The sequence below is a fragment of the Scyliorhinus canicula genome, chromosome 26 (assembly GCF_902713615.1).
Source record: "Scyliorhinus canicula chromosome 26, sScyCan1.1, whole genome shotgun sequence".
Classification (NCBI taxonomy): domain Eukaryota; kingdom Metazoa; phylum Chordata; class Chondrichthyes; order Carcharhiniformes; family Scyliorhinidae; genus Scyliorhinus; species Scyliorhinus canicula.
In genome coordinates, this window is record NC_052171.1 from 20,353,390 (window position 1) to 20,371,070 (window position 17,681).

At 50.9% G+C, this 17,681-nt stretch overlaps 1 protein-coding gene across 3 annotated transcripts in view; it reads right to left on the reverse strand.

Annotated features, from left to right (window-relative positions):
• ash2l (ash2 like, histone lysine methyltransferase complex subunit) overlaps positions 1-17,681 on the reverse strand; it is a 47,227-nt gene that overhangs the window by 26,876 nt on the left and 2,670 nt on the right. For all 3 annotated transcript variants that reach the window (XM_038785258.1, XM_038785256.1, XM_038785257.1), the window contains exons 2-5: positions 17,291-17,439; positions 9,296-9,384; positions 2,390-2,484; positions 1,531-1,626 (exon numbers count right to left, since the gene is read on the reverse strand). In XM_038785258.1, coding sequence (XP_038641186.1) covers positions 1,531-1,626; positions 2,390-2,484; positions 9,296-9,384; positions 17,291-17,439 — 429 coding nt within the window. The remainder of the gene's footprint in view (positions 1-1,530; positions 1,627-2,389; positions 2,485-9,295; positions 9,385-17,290; positions 17,440-17,681) is intronic.

Consider the following 17,681-nt stretch of genomic DNA (forward strand, 5'->3'; position numbering starts at 1 on the left):
AAGATGGTTACTGTGTGTTTAAAAATGTTCATGGGATTCATACAATAAACATTGTTTTTGTTTAAAAATACTTTCAGCTTTCTATTGCACCACACCTGTGGACCCCAGAACCACACTCTCTTAAAAGTTGTGGGTCAGGTGAACTCCAGGTGAACTTCTGGGGTTCTCGAACCCCTGGCCCATAACTGAATTAATTGAGGCATACAAGATGATCAGAGGATTAGATAGGGTGGACAGTGAGAGCCTTTTTCCTCGGATGGTGATGTCTAGCATGAGGGGACATAGCTTTAAATTGAGGAGAGATAGATATAGGACAGATGTCAGAGGTAGGTTCTTTATTCAGAGAGTATTAAGGGCGTGGAATGCCCTGCCTGCAACAGTAGTGGATTCGCCAACATTAAGGGCATTCAAATGGTCATTGGACAGACATATGGACGATAAGGGAATAGTGTAGATGGGCTTTAGAGTGGTTTCACAGGTCGGAGCCACATCGAGGGCCAAAGGGCCTGTACTGCGCCGTAATGTTCTATGAACAGCAGAGGAAGCTGGAGGGACCAAATGGGCGACTGCTGCTCCGAATCTGCACATCCTTTTCTGCACAAAGCGAGCGGGAATCGGCATGGAACAACCCCGCCCCCCCTCCAACTCATTCAGTCCCGCTCTAATCGGAGGGGTGGGCTCTGCGACGGGCAAGGAGCTGTGCCCAGGTCACTGCGCAGGTGGCGAGTGTGAACCGAGTCGTCACCTTCTCGCTCAATATTCTTGCCACACCGGCCGCTCTCCAATCGAGGTGGGACCGGGATGCAGGGAAACACTGCTTTTCTCCAGGCCGCTCGCCACCAATCTCACTGCACCGCTGACTGGAAGCGGCATTTGCATCCCGGGACTCCAGGAGGCTGGCAGCACTGCTGAGGCGGGTGGAGAGGGTCACACAAAGCTCGTCTCCATGCAAGTTCAATACTCTCTTCAAGCCAGTCTGAAGAGCTTGACCCTTCACAATCAATGAAGCATTTACAGAACACGTGTTTTCAGGTAGGAAACGCACCAGCCGACACAGCACATTCTCACGAATGGCAGGCCACCAGGAAGACTCCCCTCCTCTTCTTCAATATAGTGCCAATGTTGGAGAGCAACCGAGAGTGCCTCGGGGGATCCTTCACACAGAGAGGAGAGGGAGCCTCAGCTCGCAGTGCAGCACCGGAACATCAGTCTGGAGGTTTATCTTGCGGGATGTGAGCCCATCAGCCTCCGTTTGGTATACCTTGCTGACAAGTACCTCAGGCCATCACATCATGGCAGGCAGCTGCCCTCTGCGGAGCTTTTAAGGGCAAATCTGCCCTGCTGGGCAACAGCCCAGGAAACAACATATCATCATTCCAAGTTCAGAAATATTGCTTCATGTTTATCGCAGGACAGGTCAATTCCCTGGCATGCGGGGGAAAAGGACAGCCTTTCGGTACAATGTTCCTCTTTGCCGATACATAAACGGCGGCAGCAACTTTCACTCGGTTCCCGGGGGAACACACTCACCATCGTCTTCACAATGTTGTTTGGCCAAGTGATTTTGCTGGGTCGCTGCCGTGTGGTCAAACATTCCCAGTATTTGTCAATGAAAGGGATGATGTCCTGCAGAAAAATAACAGGGCGGAGGTCAAGAACACGGGGTCAAATTGAAGCCTTGCGTCGCTCACCAGGCAACAGCTAAGAAACAAAAACAAACAACGGGCAGCACATTTCAAGACCCAGGCACATTGGTGGACTGAGAACATGGCTGGCAATCCAGCCCATCTCTCCTTCCCCACATCAGACAGTGCCCCACACTCTCTGCAGGGTCAGGAGACGGTCAATAAAGCTCCAGCCTCACGTGGCCAGAAAGAGCAGCTGAGGTTTTTTATTCTTTCAAGGCAGCACTGACTCGGCCAACATTCCTCGCCCATCCTTAACTATCCTGTCACACTCGGCCATTTCAGAGAGGGCCAGTTAAGAGTCAACCACGTTGCTGTGGGTCTGGAGTCACATGTAGGCCAGACCGGGTAAGGACGGCAGATTTCCCTTCCCTGAAGCATGGGTTTTGAGGACAATCGATCGATGATAGTTTTGTAGATGGTACACACGGCTGCTACTGTGCGTCGGTGGTGGAGGGATTAAAGTGTTTAACATGGTGGATGGGCTGCTCATCAAGGAGGCTGCTTCCCATGCTCCTTTTCTGAAAGCAAAACGTTTGTCAATGAGGCGTTGCATGGGCTGCACGCTTGGGGTGAGCCACAAGCAAAGGTTTCCCGACAGGGCACTTGGGTCACGGAAAGAGAAGGCCATTCAGCCCCTCAGATTGTATATTGGGGGTGAACTGGCTGCAGACATTTGGGCTGAAACCATTGGCCATTGTTACCTTATCCTTTGAAAACATGGTTTTGGGGTGTTCGTCTTGCGTCCTCGAGCGCCAGGTCAGATTTGCAAGGCCCGTCAGGCACATTTCCTTCAAATCTGCAGGGAAAGAAACAAGCTTGCGGTTTTACGGCGCACAAGAGTTCTCAAATCACTGCCCACCAATCAAGCCCTTCTGAAGTGCCGTCGCTGTTCTAATGCGGCAGCCGATTTGCGCACAGCAAGATCCCGCAGGCTGCAATGTGACCGAGACCAGGTAAACAGCTTCAGCCCATGGTAGTTTAGGGATAAACATTGGTCAGGGCACCCAGGGGAAACTCCCCTTGCTCTCCTTCCAAGTGGGATCGTTCCCGTCCGCCCAACTGGGCCCTCGGCGAGCCCAACACTCTCTCAGTCCGCCAGGTGTGAATGGAGAGCCAGGATGGAGGAGGGGTGGCTGTTAATCTGCAGAGCTGGTCACCGTCAACTGCTGTGTGGGGGGGTGGGGGGGGGGGGTTTTACTTTGTGAAGTTAACGTGTTTTAACGGTTAAAATGTTAAAAATTTGTTAAAAAAATAAGCAGCGAGAGTTGACGTGACAGGTCGATGCCATTCATTCCGCAGATCCCGGCTTGCCTCTTCCCTCATGCCACTGGAACTGCTCAAGTATTGTCCTGTGCCTTTCCGTTTTGATTTCAGATTCCTGGTGTCCGCAGTTTACATAGAACATAGAACAGTACAGCACAGAACAGGCCCTTCGGCCCTCGATGTTGTGCCGAGCAATGATCACCCTACTCAAACCCACGTATCCACCCTATACCCGTAACCCAATAACCCCCCCCCCTTAACCTTACTTTTTTTAGGACACTACGGGCAATTTAGCATGGCCAGGGAAGGCAGTACAATGCTCCTCCTGCAGAATGTTTGAGGTGAGGGACGCCGTCAGTGTCCCTGCTGATTTCATCTGTGGGAAGTGCACCCAACTCCAGCTCCTCAAAAACCGTGTTAGGGACCTGGAGCTTGAGCTGGATGAACTTCGGATCATTCGGGAGGCAGAGGGGGTCAGGAGACTGGAGATTGATGGGTAACTGTAAGAGGGACTGGGAAGAAGCAGTCAGTGCAGGGACCCCCTGCGGTCGTTCCCCTGAGTAACAAGTATACCGTTTTGGATACTTGTGGGGGGGGGGACTTACCAGGGGTAAGCCATGGGGTACGGGCCTCTGGCACGGAGTCTGTCCCTGTTGCTCAGAAGGGAAGGGGGGAAAGGAGTAGAACACTAGTAATTGGGGACTCAATAGTCAGGGGCACAGATAGGAGATTTTGTGGGAGCGAGAGACTCACGTTTGGTATGTTGCCTCCCAGGTGCAAGGGTAAGTGATGTCTCGGATCGTGTTTTCCAGGTCCTTAAGGGGGAGGGGGAGCAGCCCCAAGTCGTAGTCCACATTGGCACTAACGACATAGGTAGGAAAGGGGACAAGGATGTCAGGCAGGCCTTTAGGGAGCTAGGATGGAAGCTCAGAGCGAGAACAAACAGAGTTGTTATCTCTGGGTTGTTGCCCGTGCCACGTGATAGTGAGATGAGAAATAGGGAGAGAGAGCAATTAAACACGTGGCTACAGGGATGGTGCAGGCGGGAGGGATTCAGATTTCTGGATAACTGGGGCTCTTTCTGGGGAAGGTGGGACCTCTATAGACAGGATGGTCTACATCTGAACCTGAGGGGCACCAATATCCTGGGGGGGAGATTTGTTAGTGCTCTTTGGGGGGGTTTAAACTAATTCAGCAGGGGCATGGGAACCTGGATTGTAGTTTTGGGGTACGGGAGATTGAGAGTATAGAGGTCAGGAGCACAGATTTGACTTCGCAAGAGGGTGCCAGTGTTCAGGTAGGTGGTTTGAAGTGTGTCTACTTCAATGCCAGGAGTATACGAAATAAGGTAGGGGAACTGGCAGCATGGGTTGGTACCTGGGACTTCGATGTTGTGGCCATTTCAGAGACATGGATAGAGCAGGGACAGGAATGGTTGTTGCAGGTTCCGGGGTTTAGATGTTTTAGTAAGCTCAGAGAAGGGGGCAAAAGAGGGGGAGGTGTGGCGCTGCTAGTCAAGGACAGTATTACGGTGGCGGAAAGGATGTTAGATGGGGACTCTTCTTCTGAGGTAGTATGGGCTGAGGTTAGAAACAGGAAAGGAGAGGTCACCCTGTTGGGAGTTTTCTATAGGCCACCTAATAGTTCTAGGGATGTAGAGGAAAGGATGGCGAAGATGATTCTGGAAAAGAGCGAAAGTAACAGGGTAGTTGTTATGGGAGACTTTAACTTTCCAAATATTGACTGGAAAAGATATAGTTCGAGTACATTAGATGGGTCATTCTTTGTACAATGTGGACAGGAGGGTTTCCTGACACAATATGTTGACAGGCCAACAAGAGGCGAGGCCACATTGGATTTGGTTTTGGGTAATGAACCAGGCCAGGTGTTAGATCTGGAGGTAGGTGAGCACTTTGGAAACAGTGACCACAATTCGGTGACCTTTACGTTAGTGATGGAAAGGGATAAGTATACCCAGCAGGGCAAGAGTTATAGCTGGGGGAAGGGCAATTATGATGCCATTAGACATGACTTAGGATGTGTTGGTTGGAGAAGTAGGCTGCAAGGGTTGGGCACACTGGATATGTGGAGCTTGTTCAAGGAACAGCTATTGCATGTTCTTGATAAGTACGTACCAGTCAGGCAGGGAGGAAGGGGCCGAGCGAGGGAACCATGGTTTACCAAAGAAGTGGAATCTCTTGTTAAGAGGAAGAAGGAGGCCAATGTGAAGATGAGGCGTGAAGTTTCAGTTGGGGCACTTGATAGTTACAAGGAAGCGAGGAAGGATCTAAAGAGAGAGCTGAGACGAGCAAGGAGGGGACATGAGAAGTCTTTGGCAGGTAGGATCAAGGAAAACCCAAAAGCTTTCTATAGGTATGTCAGGAATAAAAGAATGACTAGGGTAAGAGTAGGGCCAGTCAAGGACAGTGGTGGGAAGTTGTGTGTGGAGGCTGAGGAGATAAGCGAGATACTAAATGAATACTTTTCGTCAGTATTCACTCAAGAAAAAGGTAATATTGTGGAGGAGAATGCTGAGACCCAGGCTATTAGAATAGATGGCATTGAGGTGCGTAGGGAAGAAGTGTTGGCAATTCTGGACAAGGTGAAAATAGATAAGTCCCCGGGGCCGGATGGGATTTATCCTAGGATTCTCTGGGAAGCCAGGGAAGAGATTGCTGAGCCTTTGGCTTTGATTTTTAGGTCATCATTGGCTACAGGAATAGTGCCAGAGGACTGGAGGATAGCAAATGTGGTCCCTTTGTTCAAGAAGGGGAGTAGAGATAACCCCGGTAACTATAGGCCGGTGAGCCTAACGTCTGTGGTGGGTAAGGTCTTGGAGAGGATTATAAAAGATACGATTTATAATCATCTAGATAGGAATAATATGATTAGGGATAGTCAGCATGGTTTTGTGAAGGGTAGGTCATGCCTCACAAACCTTATCGAGTTCTTTGAGAAGGTGACTGAACAGGTAGACGAGGGTAGAGCAGTTGATGTGGTGTATATGGATTTCAGTAAAGCATTTGATAAGGTTCCCCACGGTCGGCTATTGCAGAAAATACGGAGGCTGGGGATTGAGGGTGATTTAGAGATGTGGATCAGAAATTGGCTAGTTGAAAGAAGACAGAGAGTGGTAATTGATGGGAAATGTTCAGAATGGAGTTCAGTTACGAGTGGCGTACCACAAGGATCTGTTCTGGGGCCGTTGCTGTTTGTCATTTTTATAAATGACCTAGAGGAGGGCGCAGAAGGATGGGTGAGTAAATTTGCAGACGACACTAAAGTCGGTGGAGTTGTAGACAGTGCGGAAGGATATTGCAGGTTACAGAGTGACATAGATAAGCTGCAGAGCTGGGCTGAGAGGTGGCAAATGGAGTTTAATGTGGAGAAGTGTGAGGTGATTCACTTTGGAAAGAATAACAGGAATGCGGAATATTTGGCTAATGGTAAAATTCTTGGTAGTGTGGATGAGCAGAGGGATCTCGGTGTCCATGTACATAGATCCCTGAAAGTTGCCACCCAGGTTGATAGGGTTGTGAAGAAGGCCTATGGTGTGTTGGCCTTTATTGGTAGAGGGATTGAGTTCTGGAGCCATGAGGTCATGTTGCAGTTGTACAAAACTCTAGTACGGCCGCATTTGGAGTATTGCGTACAGTTCTGGTCGCCTCATTATAGGAAGGACGTGGAAGCCTTGGAACGGGTGCAGAGGAGATTTACCAGGATGTTGCCTGGTATGGAGGGAAAATCTTATGAGGAAAGGCTGATGGACTTGAGGTTGTTTTCGTTAGAGAGAAGAAGGTTAAGAGGTGACTTAATAGAGGCATACAAAATGATAAGAGGGTTAGATAGGGTGGACAGCGAGAGCCTTCTCCCGCGGATGGAGGTGGCTAGCACGAGGGGACATAGCCTTAAATTGAGGGGTAATAGATATAGGACAGAGGTCAGAGGTGGGTTTTTTTACGCAAAGAGTGGTGAGGCCGTGGAATGCCCTACCTGCAACAGTAGTGAACTCGCCAACATTGAGGGCATTTAAAAGTTTATTGGATAAGCATATGGATGATAAGGGCATAGTGTAGGTTAGATGGCCTTTAGTTTTTTTTCCATGTCGGTGCAACATCGAGGGCCGAAGGGCCTGTACTGCGCTGTATCGTTCTATGTTCTATGTTCTAATCCACCTAACCCGCACATCTTTGGACTGTGGGAGGAAACCGGAGCACCCGGAGAAAACCCACGCACACACGGGGAGGACGTGCAGACTCCGCACAGACAGTGACCCAGCCGGGAATCGAACCTGGGACCCTGGAGCTGTGAAGCATTTATGCTAACCACTATGCCACCGTGCTGCCCCCATAGTTTGTTTTTGCTTTGACAGTATTGCTGTTTGTATCACCGGCCGGTTCCTGCCTCAGCTCATGCACCCACACCTGACCAGACAGGTCCCTGCTGTGAGCTACTGCTGGGATCAGTCCCAGTTATCCCTCCAAACTTGCAACATAGTGACACGGAGAATAGGAAGAGGAGGTCTGATCTGCCATTCAGCATAATAGTGGCTGCTCCTCTATCTCCACACACCCGCTTGTTGCCTTTCAAGTCTGCAAATCTATTTCCTTCTTCAATACATTCGGGGACTTGGCCTCCACAGCTTTGTGTGGTAGAGAATTCCAGAGCTACACCACCCTCCGAGTGAAGACGTTCCTTCTCACCACTGTCCCAAATGGCCGACCCCGTAGCCGGGGTCTCATAGATCATAGAATTTACAATGCAGAAGGAGGGCATTCGGCCCATCGAGTCTGCACCGGCTCTTGGAAAGAGCACTCTACCCAAGGTCAACACCTCCACCCTATCCCCATAACCCCACCCAACACTAAGGGCAATTTTGGACGCTAAGGGCAATTTATCATGGCCAATCCACCCTAACCTGCACATCTTTGGACTGTGGGAGGAAACCGGAGCACCCGGAGGAAACCCACGCAGACACGGGGAGGATGTGCAGACTCCGCACAGACAGTGACCCAAGCCGGGAATCGAACCTGGGACCCTGGAGCTGTGAAGCATCTGTGCTATCCACAATGCTAGCGTGCTGCCCATCTCTGATCCCTTGTTTGAGATTCCCCCCTTTCCCAGCCAGAGGAAGCAACATCCCTGCACCCAGCCTGCACGGTACCTTCGGAATTTTATTCGTTTCAATGAGATCCCTCTCCTTCTTCTAAATTCCACTGAAGACAGGCCCAGTCGACCCAACATCTCCTGGTCCGACAAACCCGGGAATCGATCCGGTGAACCTTCGCTGCACTCACTCTCTGGCAAGTATGTCCTTTCTTAGATAAGGAGCACACTGCACTCCAAAAATAAAACAAGACTCTCCGAAGCTAAAAGGGCGAGCGCACGAGGAGCGGTTGCATTCCTCGCAGGGTGGAACGTTCAGAGACCTAACTGTGGAAGATTGAGGCAAGAAAAGACAACTGTTTGAAAAGAACAGGGTCGTCCGTACCTCAAGATGCGAGCTGGGACAATTGGGGTGTCGTCAGGGAGCACAGCTTTGCACAAAGGGGAGTGGAAACTCTCCTCCGCAAAAACCTGTGGATGCTCAGGATCAATTGATAAATTTCCGGAGCAAGGATTGGAAAGTCTTTATTTTTCGGCAGGGTTATTACGGGTTACAGAACCAAGGCGGCAAGATGGAGCGACATCCCAGACTAGTTCTGAGTTGAACAAACACTGGAACGGGCTCAGGTCGCTGAAGGGTCTTATATTCATTTACAGGCCTCACGGTAGCATGGTGGTTAGCATCAATGCTTCACAGCTCCAGGGTCCCAGGTTCGATTCCCGGCTGGGTCACTGTCTGTGTGGAGTCTGCACGTCCTCCCCGTGTGTGCGTGGGTTTCCTCCGGGTGCTCCGGTTTCCTCCCACAGTCCAAAGATGTGCGGGTTAGGTGGATTGGCCATGCTAAATTGCCCGTATTGTAAGGTTAATGGGGGGATTGTTGGGTTACGGGTTACGTGGGTTTAAGTAGGGTGATCATTGCTCGGCACAACATCGAGGGCCGAAGGGCCTGTTCTGTGCTGTACTGTTCTATGAGATCTATGAGGTTCACCCTGGAGGAGGACAGGGTCAGGTTTCATTCCGTGTGCTCTGCTGCATCAATGCAACACGGCCGGGTACAACCGTCCCAGAGAGCTCCCCAGAGAGCAGTTCCGGGATATCGTTTCAGCAAACACAATCGATCATCGCCATTAGCCTTCACGGTTCAAAGTCATCAACTCTAATCACAATGTTTTCCACACAGGGGATTAACCTCACGGACAACCAAAGACAGGGTGCTTTGCGTGCTGGGCGACCTTACTTGCTTGTTTTCGGAGGAAGTAGGTGTTTCCACTGTGGTGACACATGTTGCAGTGAAATATGTAGTTGGTCATGAAGGGAAGGCAAGACCTACAAGCAAGAAAACCAGCGATCAGAACTGGACACAACTCGCAAATTCACCCCCCCCCCCCCCCCCCCCCCCCCCCCCCCCCCCCCCGCCCCCCATAAATACTTCTAAATTATCTATCCATGCAAGTTCAGTGAGCACAGGTGGAAAACACCAGAGGGTGCGGGAGGCACAGTGGTTAGCACTTTAACTCCGGGTCATGAAATGAAAACCTGGATGAAAAAGTGACTATCAGAAACGGTGCCGGTGAAACTCCCCGATCGTCATTCAGAAAACAAACTCACCAGGTGCACTCCCGTCCTTCGCAGGCGATCTGCAATCCTTACCCATGACTGGGTGACTCCGGGTCCACAGTCGTGTGCTTCAGTCCTCACTGCCTACTGAAATGGCCCAGCAAGCCCCTCAGTTACATTGAAGATAGCAGCTCACTGCCGGCTTCTCAAGGGCAATCGGGGGTGGGGTATAATCGCTGGCCTTGCCAGTGACGCTCACGCACGCACGCACCCCCAACCCCCAAATTGAATTTAATCCAAACTCCAAGTCCCCAGAGTAATCTCGTTAGCCTCTGACACCCCTGGTGACGGGGACAGTGGCTGTGTGTGTGCGTGTGCGTGCGTGTTGGGGGGGGGACAGTAATGTCAGAGTGTGGGTGGAGCTGAGCTCTGGCTCTGCTTTTTAGCTTCACTTTCAAGGAAAGCTTGGGTGTGTCTGTGTTTTTTCGGTTTTGTTTTCAGTGTTGGAGCTGAAGCCAGACAAAGCAGGTGTACTGCTGATCTCTCTGCCATGAAAAGACTATCTCTTGATCATTTGGTGAATTCAGAATTATAAATGTTCTCAGTAGTAAATCTGATGTGCTTCTGTTAAAAGATTTTTCTTGTCTTCTGGATGTTGTTTGGGAAGTTATTAAGAATTACTTAGTGTTGTATTCTTTGGGGGTTGTATTTGAATTGGTGGTTGCTAAGATGTTCACTGTACGTTTTAGAAAGGTTAACTTGAGTTCAGAGCACTTCCGGTGTGGACCATGGAGTAAGTGGTCACACACAAGGCAGCTCCTGCCCAAGGTTACAGAAACAAGCTCTTTTTTAATCAATACGGGGTGGAACTTTGATGAAAAGATGTAGGTGAATGTTGGAGGAGTACTTTCCCCCAGGAAGGGTATGTCTCTTGGTTACCAGACCCAGCAGAAACAGTGAAAGATTTGGCTGGAGCTGCAGCAAAGACAAAAGCCTCTTCCAGCATGCAGGCGGGGGAGGGCGAGCTTAAAGGCTTCAAGCTGACTTCAGGGCATTTATTAAAGTTGAATTCTAGCAGCAGAGGGGACAACTGTGAAAAGGTCAGCCAAGGCCATTGACGAAGCGGTGACGAGACTTCCGGTGGCAGCCATGGAGGAGTAGGTCACGTATTCGGCAGCTTCCGTCTGGAACGGACTCTCGGACCTTTTTCAGGAGTTTCCACAGACTTTTTGGGGCAGATTGGTGAAGCGAACACTGCCAAAGGATTCCCTCTCTGTTGTATGGATAGCTGGACCAGGAGTGGCTGGGTGAAGCGTTTAAGTCCCAGCAGACAAGCGTGCGGAGCGGGCGCCGAGGCACGGCATGGCTGCCGGTATAGACCAGGGTGCATGGACACAGTGGGCACAGGAGCAACAGGAGTTCCTTAGGGGCTGCTTGCTGATCTTAAAAAGGACATGCTGGCCCCGATGAAGGCATCAATAGACCAAATGATCGCAACTCAGGCGACACAAGAGAAAGCCATTAAGGAGATGGAGAAAATGCTATCCGACCATGAGGACGAGTTGGTCATATTGGCCCTTAAGGTGGAGGCGCAGGATGACCTCCACAAGAGGTGGCAGGAGAGGCTGGAGGACCTAGAAAACAGGTCCAGGAGACAGAACTTGAGAATTATGGGCCTCCCCGAAGGTGTGGAGGGGTCGGATGCGGGAGCATTTGTGTCCAAGATGCTGGAGACGCTGATAGGGGGTATTCCCTTGACCCCTGGAGCTGGATGGGGCGCACAGAGCCCCCGCAAGCAAGCCCAAGGCGAATGAACGGCCGAGGGCCATGGTGGTGAGATTTCATCGCTTCTCGGACAAGGAAATTGTCTTGCGGTGGGCAAAAAAGAACAGAGCAGCAGGTGGGACAACAGCGTGATACTCATCTACCAGGACCTGGGTGCGGAGCTGGCCAAGAGGCGTGCTGGATTCAACCAGGTGAAGGCGGCCCTCTTCAGCAAGGGCGTGAAATTTGGGATGCTACACCCAGCGAGGCTATGGGTCACGTACAAGGAACGGCATCACTATTTTGAGGTGCCGGACGAGGCGTGGTCATTCGTCATACAAGAAAAGCTGGACTCGAATTAAAGGACGGTTAAGCTTTGGTGGAATGCGGCGGTGGGGCTGGGTAACACGGTACCGTTTCTAATATAAGATTGTATGCAATGTTGGGTGCGTGTAAGGGCTGAGGTGGTGGCTGGAGTGTTTTCGGCAAAGTTGAGATACAGAGGGGGGAGGGGGCCCTATACTGAGTGCGAATTTTCAGGAAGTTGGAGCCTTGATTCAACAAGTGTCTCCTCACGGGGCAATGTTAGTGTCTTCTGTTTATTTTTTGTTTCGTATTACTATTTACTCACTGGGGCTGGAGAGGTAGTTTAATTGGTTTATTCACGTGACAATGAGGCGACAGTCTGATCGGCGCCAGGGGCGGGAACTGCAGGATCAGCTGACTCTCGGGAGCGTAGTGGGGGGTGAGCAAGTGCCCAGCTGGTGCTGGGCAGGGGGGCGTGGCCTTGGGTCCTGGGGCTGTTGGACCGGGAAGGAGGGGGGGGGGGATGCTGCTTTACTGACAGAGGAGGTATCAATTTCGGTGTACCAATTTTGGGGCGGGGACGGCGGCTCCCTGTGGGGGGCGCTCGAGTAAGCGAAGGATGCGGGCTCGAGGTTGGCCAAGAAAGGGCGATGGCTAGTTGGCGGGGAAGGGGATTTAGCCTTCCATCCCGCTGATCACGTGGAGTGTGAGGGGTTTGAATGGGCCAGTCAAAAGAGCGCGCGTGTTCGTGCATCTAAAGGGGTTAAAGGCAGACGTAGAAATGCTTCAGGAGACACATTTAAAGCTCTGTAGATCACGAGACAGGGATGGGTAGGCCAGATGCTCCATTCAGGGCTGGATTCGAAGAGCAGGGGTGTAGCAATTCTGATCCGTAAGGGTGTGGCATTCGAGGCTGGGAGAACTGTGGCAGATAAGGGGGTCAGGTATATAACGGTGAGTGGAAAGTGGGAGGGGGTGCGGGTGGTGTTTGTGAACTTCTATGCTCCGAATTGGGATGATGTGGAATTTAGGAGACGCATGCTAGGCAAAATCCTGGACTTAGAGTCACACCACCTGATCATGGGGGGAGAATTTAACACGGTCATTGTCCCTGAGCTGGACCGGTCAAAGTCCAGGACAGGGAAGCGACCAGCAGTGGCTAGAGTTCTCTTTTTTCTCCCACGTTCATACGGTTTATTCCCGCACAGGCTTCTTTGTCTTGAGCAGGGCGTTAATCCCAAAGGTGGCGGGGACAGAATACTCAGCAATCACGGTCTCGGACAATGCCCCGCACTGGGTGGACCTGCGGCTTGGTGGGGAGAGAGGGCAGCACCCACTCTGGAGACTGGATGTGGGGCTGCTGACGGACGAAGGGGTTTGCGGGCGGATTAGCAGGAACATCCAAGATTACCTGGAAACAAACGATACGGGTGAGGTAGCAGCGGCAACGGTCTGGGAGGCTCTGAAGGCAGTTGTCAGACGGGAACTCATCTCAATTCGATCCCATAGGGAAAAGAGAGAAAGAGCGGAGAGGGAGAGACTGGTGGAGGAGATACTCCGAGTGGACAGGAGATACGCGGAGGCCCCCGAGGCAGGGCTACTGAGGGAGCGGCGGAGTCTGAACTGCTGACCACAGGGAAAGCGGTAGCACAGCTGAGGAAGGCAAGGGGGGCAGTCTATGAGGACGGGGAGAAGGCGAGTAGCATGCTGGCACACCAACTGCGAAAGAGGGAGGCGGCCAGGGAAATCAGGGGAGTAAAGAATAAGGAGGGTAACACAGTCTTGGATCCGGCAGGGGTGAACGGAGTCTTTAAGGAATTCTATAGTAAACTATACGAGTCGGAGTCCCCGACGGGAGCGGAAGGGATGAGGCAATTTTTGCACCAGTTGACGTTTCCAAAGGTGGAAGAGGACCTGATGGAGAGGCTGGGGGCCCCGATTGAATTGGAGGAGATTGTCAAGGGTACAGAGGGCATGCAATCGGGTAAAGCCCCGGGGCCGGACGGTTACCAGGTAGAATTCTATAAGAAATTTTCGGAAATGTTGAGCCCACTCCTGATGAGGACCTTCAATGAGGCTAGAGAGAAAGGAGCCCTCCCCCAACAATGTCACAGGCTTTGATCTCACTCATTCTTAAACGAGGGAAGGACCCGGAACATTGCGGGTCATACAGGCCAATTTCGCTTTTAAACATGGATGCCAAATTGCTAGCTAAGGTTCTGGCCACAAGAATTGAGGATTGCGTCCCACGGATGATTTGCTCCTGTACATTTCGGACCCTGTGGAGGGGATGGGGGCGGTTCTGCGGATCCTGATTGTTTTTCAGGGTACAAACTGAACATGGGAAAGAGCGAGTTGTTTGTGATCCAGGCCAAGGGGCAGGAGGAGAGACTGAAAGAGCTGCCGCTCAGGATGATAGAGAAAAGTTTTCGTTACCTGGGTATACAGGTGGCCAGGAAATGGGATGCCCTGCACAGGCTCAACCTGACCCGGTTGGTGGAGCAAATGGAAGGGGAATTTAAAAGGTGGGACATGCTCCCGCTGTCACTGGCAGGGAGGGTGCAGACCGTGAAAATGATGGTCCTCCCCAGATTTTTGTTTCTCTTTCAGTGCCTCCCCATCTTTATCCCGAAGGCCTTTGTTAAGCGGGTGAATAGGATCATTATGGGCTTTGTGTGGGCGAATAAGGCCCCGCGAGTAACCTCGCTGTTTGGTGGTGGTGGCGACACTGTGGATCTGGGGACAGTGGAGGTACAAGAGGGTGGAGGGAGCGTCGGTCTGGATTCCGATATGCAACAGTCTCAGATTTGTCTCGGGTAGGATGGATGGTGGGTTCCAGAGCTGGCAGAGGGCAGGCATCAGAAGGATGGGCGATCTGTTCACAGACGGACGCTTTCCCAGTTTGAAGGCACTCGAGGACAAATTTAATTTGCCGCCAGGAAACGCCTTTAAACATCTGCAAGTACGAGCCTTCCTGAAAAAACAGGTAGTGGCCTTTCCGACGTTGCCGCCACTGAGGATACAGGACAGGGTGGTCTCCGGCACCTGGGTGGGGGAGGGGAGGGTGTCGGCTTTCTACCAGGGACTACAGGAGGCGGAGGAAACCCCGGTGGAGGAGCTCAAGGGCAAGTGGGAGGAGGAGCTTGGTGAGGAGTTGGAAGCGGGTTTGTGGGCAGAGATCCTGGGCAGGGTTAATTCCTCTTCGTGTGCCAGGCTCAGTCTAATTCAATTCAAGGTGATCCACCGGGCACACATGACGGCAGCGAGAATGAGCAAGTTTTTTGGGGTAGAAGACAGTTGTATGAGGTGCAAGGGCAGCCCTGCAAACCATGTCCACATGTTTTGGGCATTAGAGTGTTCTGGCAAGGGTTCACGAGGGCAATGTCCAAGGTGCTTAACACACGGGTGGTGCCGAGTCCAGAGATAGAGATCTTTGGAGTGTCAGAAGACCCGGGGGGGTTCAGGGGGCGAAAGAGGCCGACGTCTTGGCCTTTGCCTCCGTAGTAGCCCGGAGACGGATTTTATTAATGTGGAGGGACTCGAAGCCCCCGAGTGTAGAGACTTGGGTTAACGACATGGCTGGGTTTCTCAGCCTCGAGAAAATAAAGTTTGCCGTAAGAGGGTCTACGCTAGGGTTCTCTCGGAGGTGGAAGGCGTTTGTCGACTTTCTCGGGGAAAATTAAAATGTCAGCAGCAATCCGGGGCGGGGGTGGTGAGTGCTTCATTGGGATGGTGTGGGAAGACTGGGTCGCGTGGGTTAATGTCTATTTAATTGTTATTATATATCCTCTTTTTGCACTATGTTAATGTTCACTCTAGTTTGTTTTGTTATCATGGTTACTATTGTTTTATTATGAAAAATTCTGCAAAACCTTAATAAAAATACTTTTAAAAAAAACTTGAGTTCATAGAATAAACATTGTTTTGCTTTAAAAATTACTTTCCTATTTCTGCTGTACCACACCTGTAGAGTGGGCCTGTGTGCTCCCCGTACCACAATCTATTAAAAGTTATGGGTCAGGGGAACGCCATGATACACTTTGGGGTTCTCTAAACCCTGGCCCATAACAGCAGGTTTAAAATGACTGCCCTGCTTTTCAATGATATTGCTCCGAGCAAAACACCATGAGAAAGTTTAACCAAACTCACCCCGTTACAAAGGGTCAGGCTGATTTTGGATGAGGTTTAATTTAACCCTGAAGTTCCAACATTCAGGGCAGATCAGTCATCATAGAACGGAATCACAGAATTTACAGTGCGGTAGGAGGCCATTCGGACCATCGAGTCTGCACCGACCCTCGGAAAGAGCACCCTACTTAAGCACATTCCTCATCCCTATCCCAGTAACCCCACCTAACCTTTGGGACACAAAGGGGAAATTTATCGTGGTCAATTCAGGTAACCCGCACATCATTGGCCTGGGGGAGGAAACCGGAGCACCCGATGGATGGCTCAGTGATTAGCACTGCTGCCTCACAGCAGCAGGGATCCGGGTTCAATTCCGACGTTACACAGATTGGTCACGATAAATTGCCCTTAGTGTCCAGAAATGTGCCGGTTAGGTGGGGTTATGGGGAGCGGGCGAAACGGGGGAGTGGGCCGAGGTACGGTGCTCTTTCAGAGGGTGGGTGCAGACTTGAGGGGCAGAATGGCCTCTTCGTGCCCCTCGAGCCTGCTCCATCATTCAATGAGATCATGGCTGATCTTTTGTGGACTCAGCTCCAATTTCCGGCCCGAACACCATAACCCTTAATCCCTTTATTCTTCAAAAAACTATCTATCTTTATCTTGAAAACATTCAATGAAGGAGCCTCAACTGCTTCACTGGGCAAGGAATTCCATAGATTCACAACCCTTCGGGTGAAGAAGTTCTCTAAACTCAGTCCTAAATCTACTTCCCCTTATTTTGAGGCTATGCCCCCTAGTTCTGCTTTCACCCGCCAGTAGAAACAACCTGCCCGCATCTATCCTATCTATTCCCTTCATAATTTTAAATGTTTCTATAAGATCCCCCCCGCATCCTTCCAAATTCCAACGAGTACAGTCCCAGTCGACTCAACCTCTCCTTGTAATCCAGCCCCTTCAGCTCTGGGATTAACCTAGTGAATCTCCTCTGCACACCCTCCAGCGCCAGTACGTCCTTTCTCAGGTAAGGAGACCAAAACTGAACACAATACTCCTGATGTGGCCTCACTAACACCTTATACAATTGCAGCATAACCTCCCTAGTCTTAAACTCCATCCCTCTAGCAATGAAGGACAAAATTCCATTCGCCTTCCTAATCACCTGTTGCACCTGTAAACCAACTTTTTGCGACTCATGCACTAGCACACCCAGGTCTCTCTGCACAGCAGCATGCTTTAATATTTTATCATTTAAATAATAATCCCGTTTGCTGTTATTCCCACCAAAATGGATAACCTCACATTTGTCAACATTATATTCCATCTGTATGTGTTCTCTAGGTCCATATTTGATATAAGAGTACCAGAATAAGCCATGTCAGCTTAAATCGAGGTGCTTGCTCAACTCCCTCTGAGTATATTCAATGGGATCCCACCCTGGTGGCCCACAGACCAGGCAAGTTGCAAATGACATACATACGTTGTGTCAAGTCCGAACGTGTCCGCCGAGAACCATTTGACACAGATCCCGCACTGCAGCTCCACTCCGCCGAGGTGCCGGACAGATTCCTCCTCCATCGCCCCTGCCTGCTGAGCATCCGTTGTTTCCGTGCTGTCGCCAGACGCCTCCTGGAAAAACAAGGGGCAATTTGAATATGGGACAGGGACACAAGAGGCAACAGCTCACCAATTGGGCTCGGGTGAGCAGCAAGCCAGAGACCCGAGCAACAGCAGGACAGTGTTATGGGCCAGGGTTTAGAAAACTGCAAAGTATACCATGGAGTTCACCTGACCTACAACTGTTTATTGATTTTGGTTATGATGAGCACAAGGGCCTGACTTTCGGGTGTTATTCAACAGAGGCCTGAAGC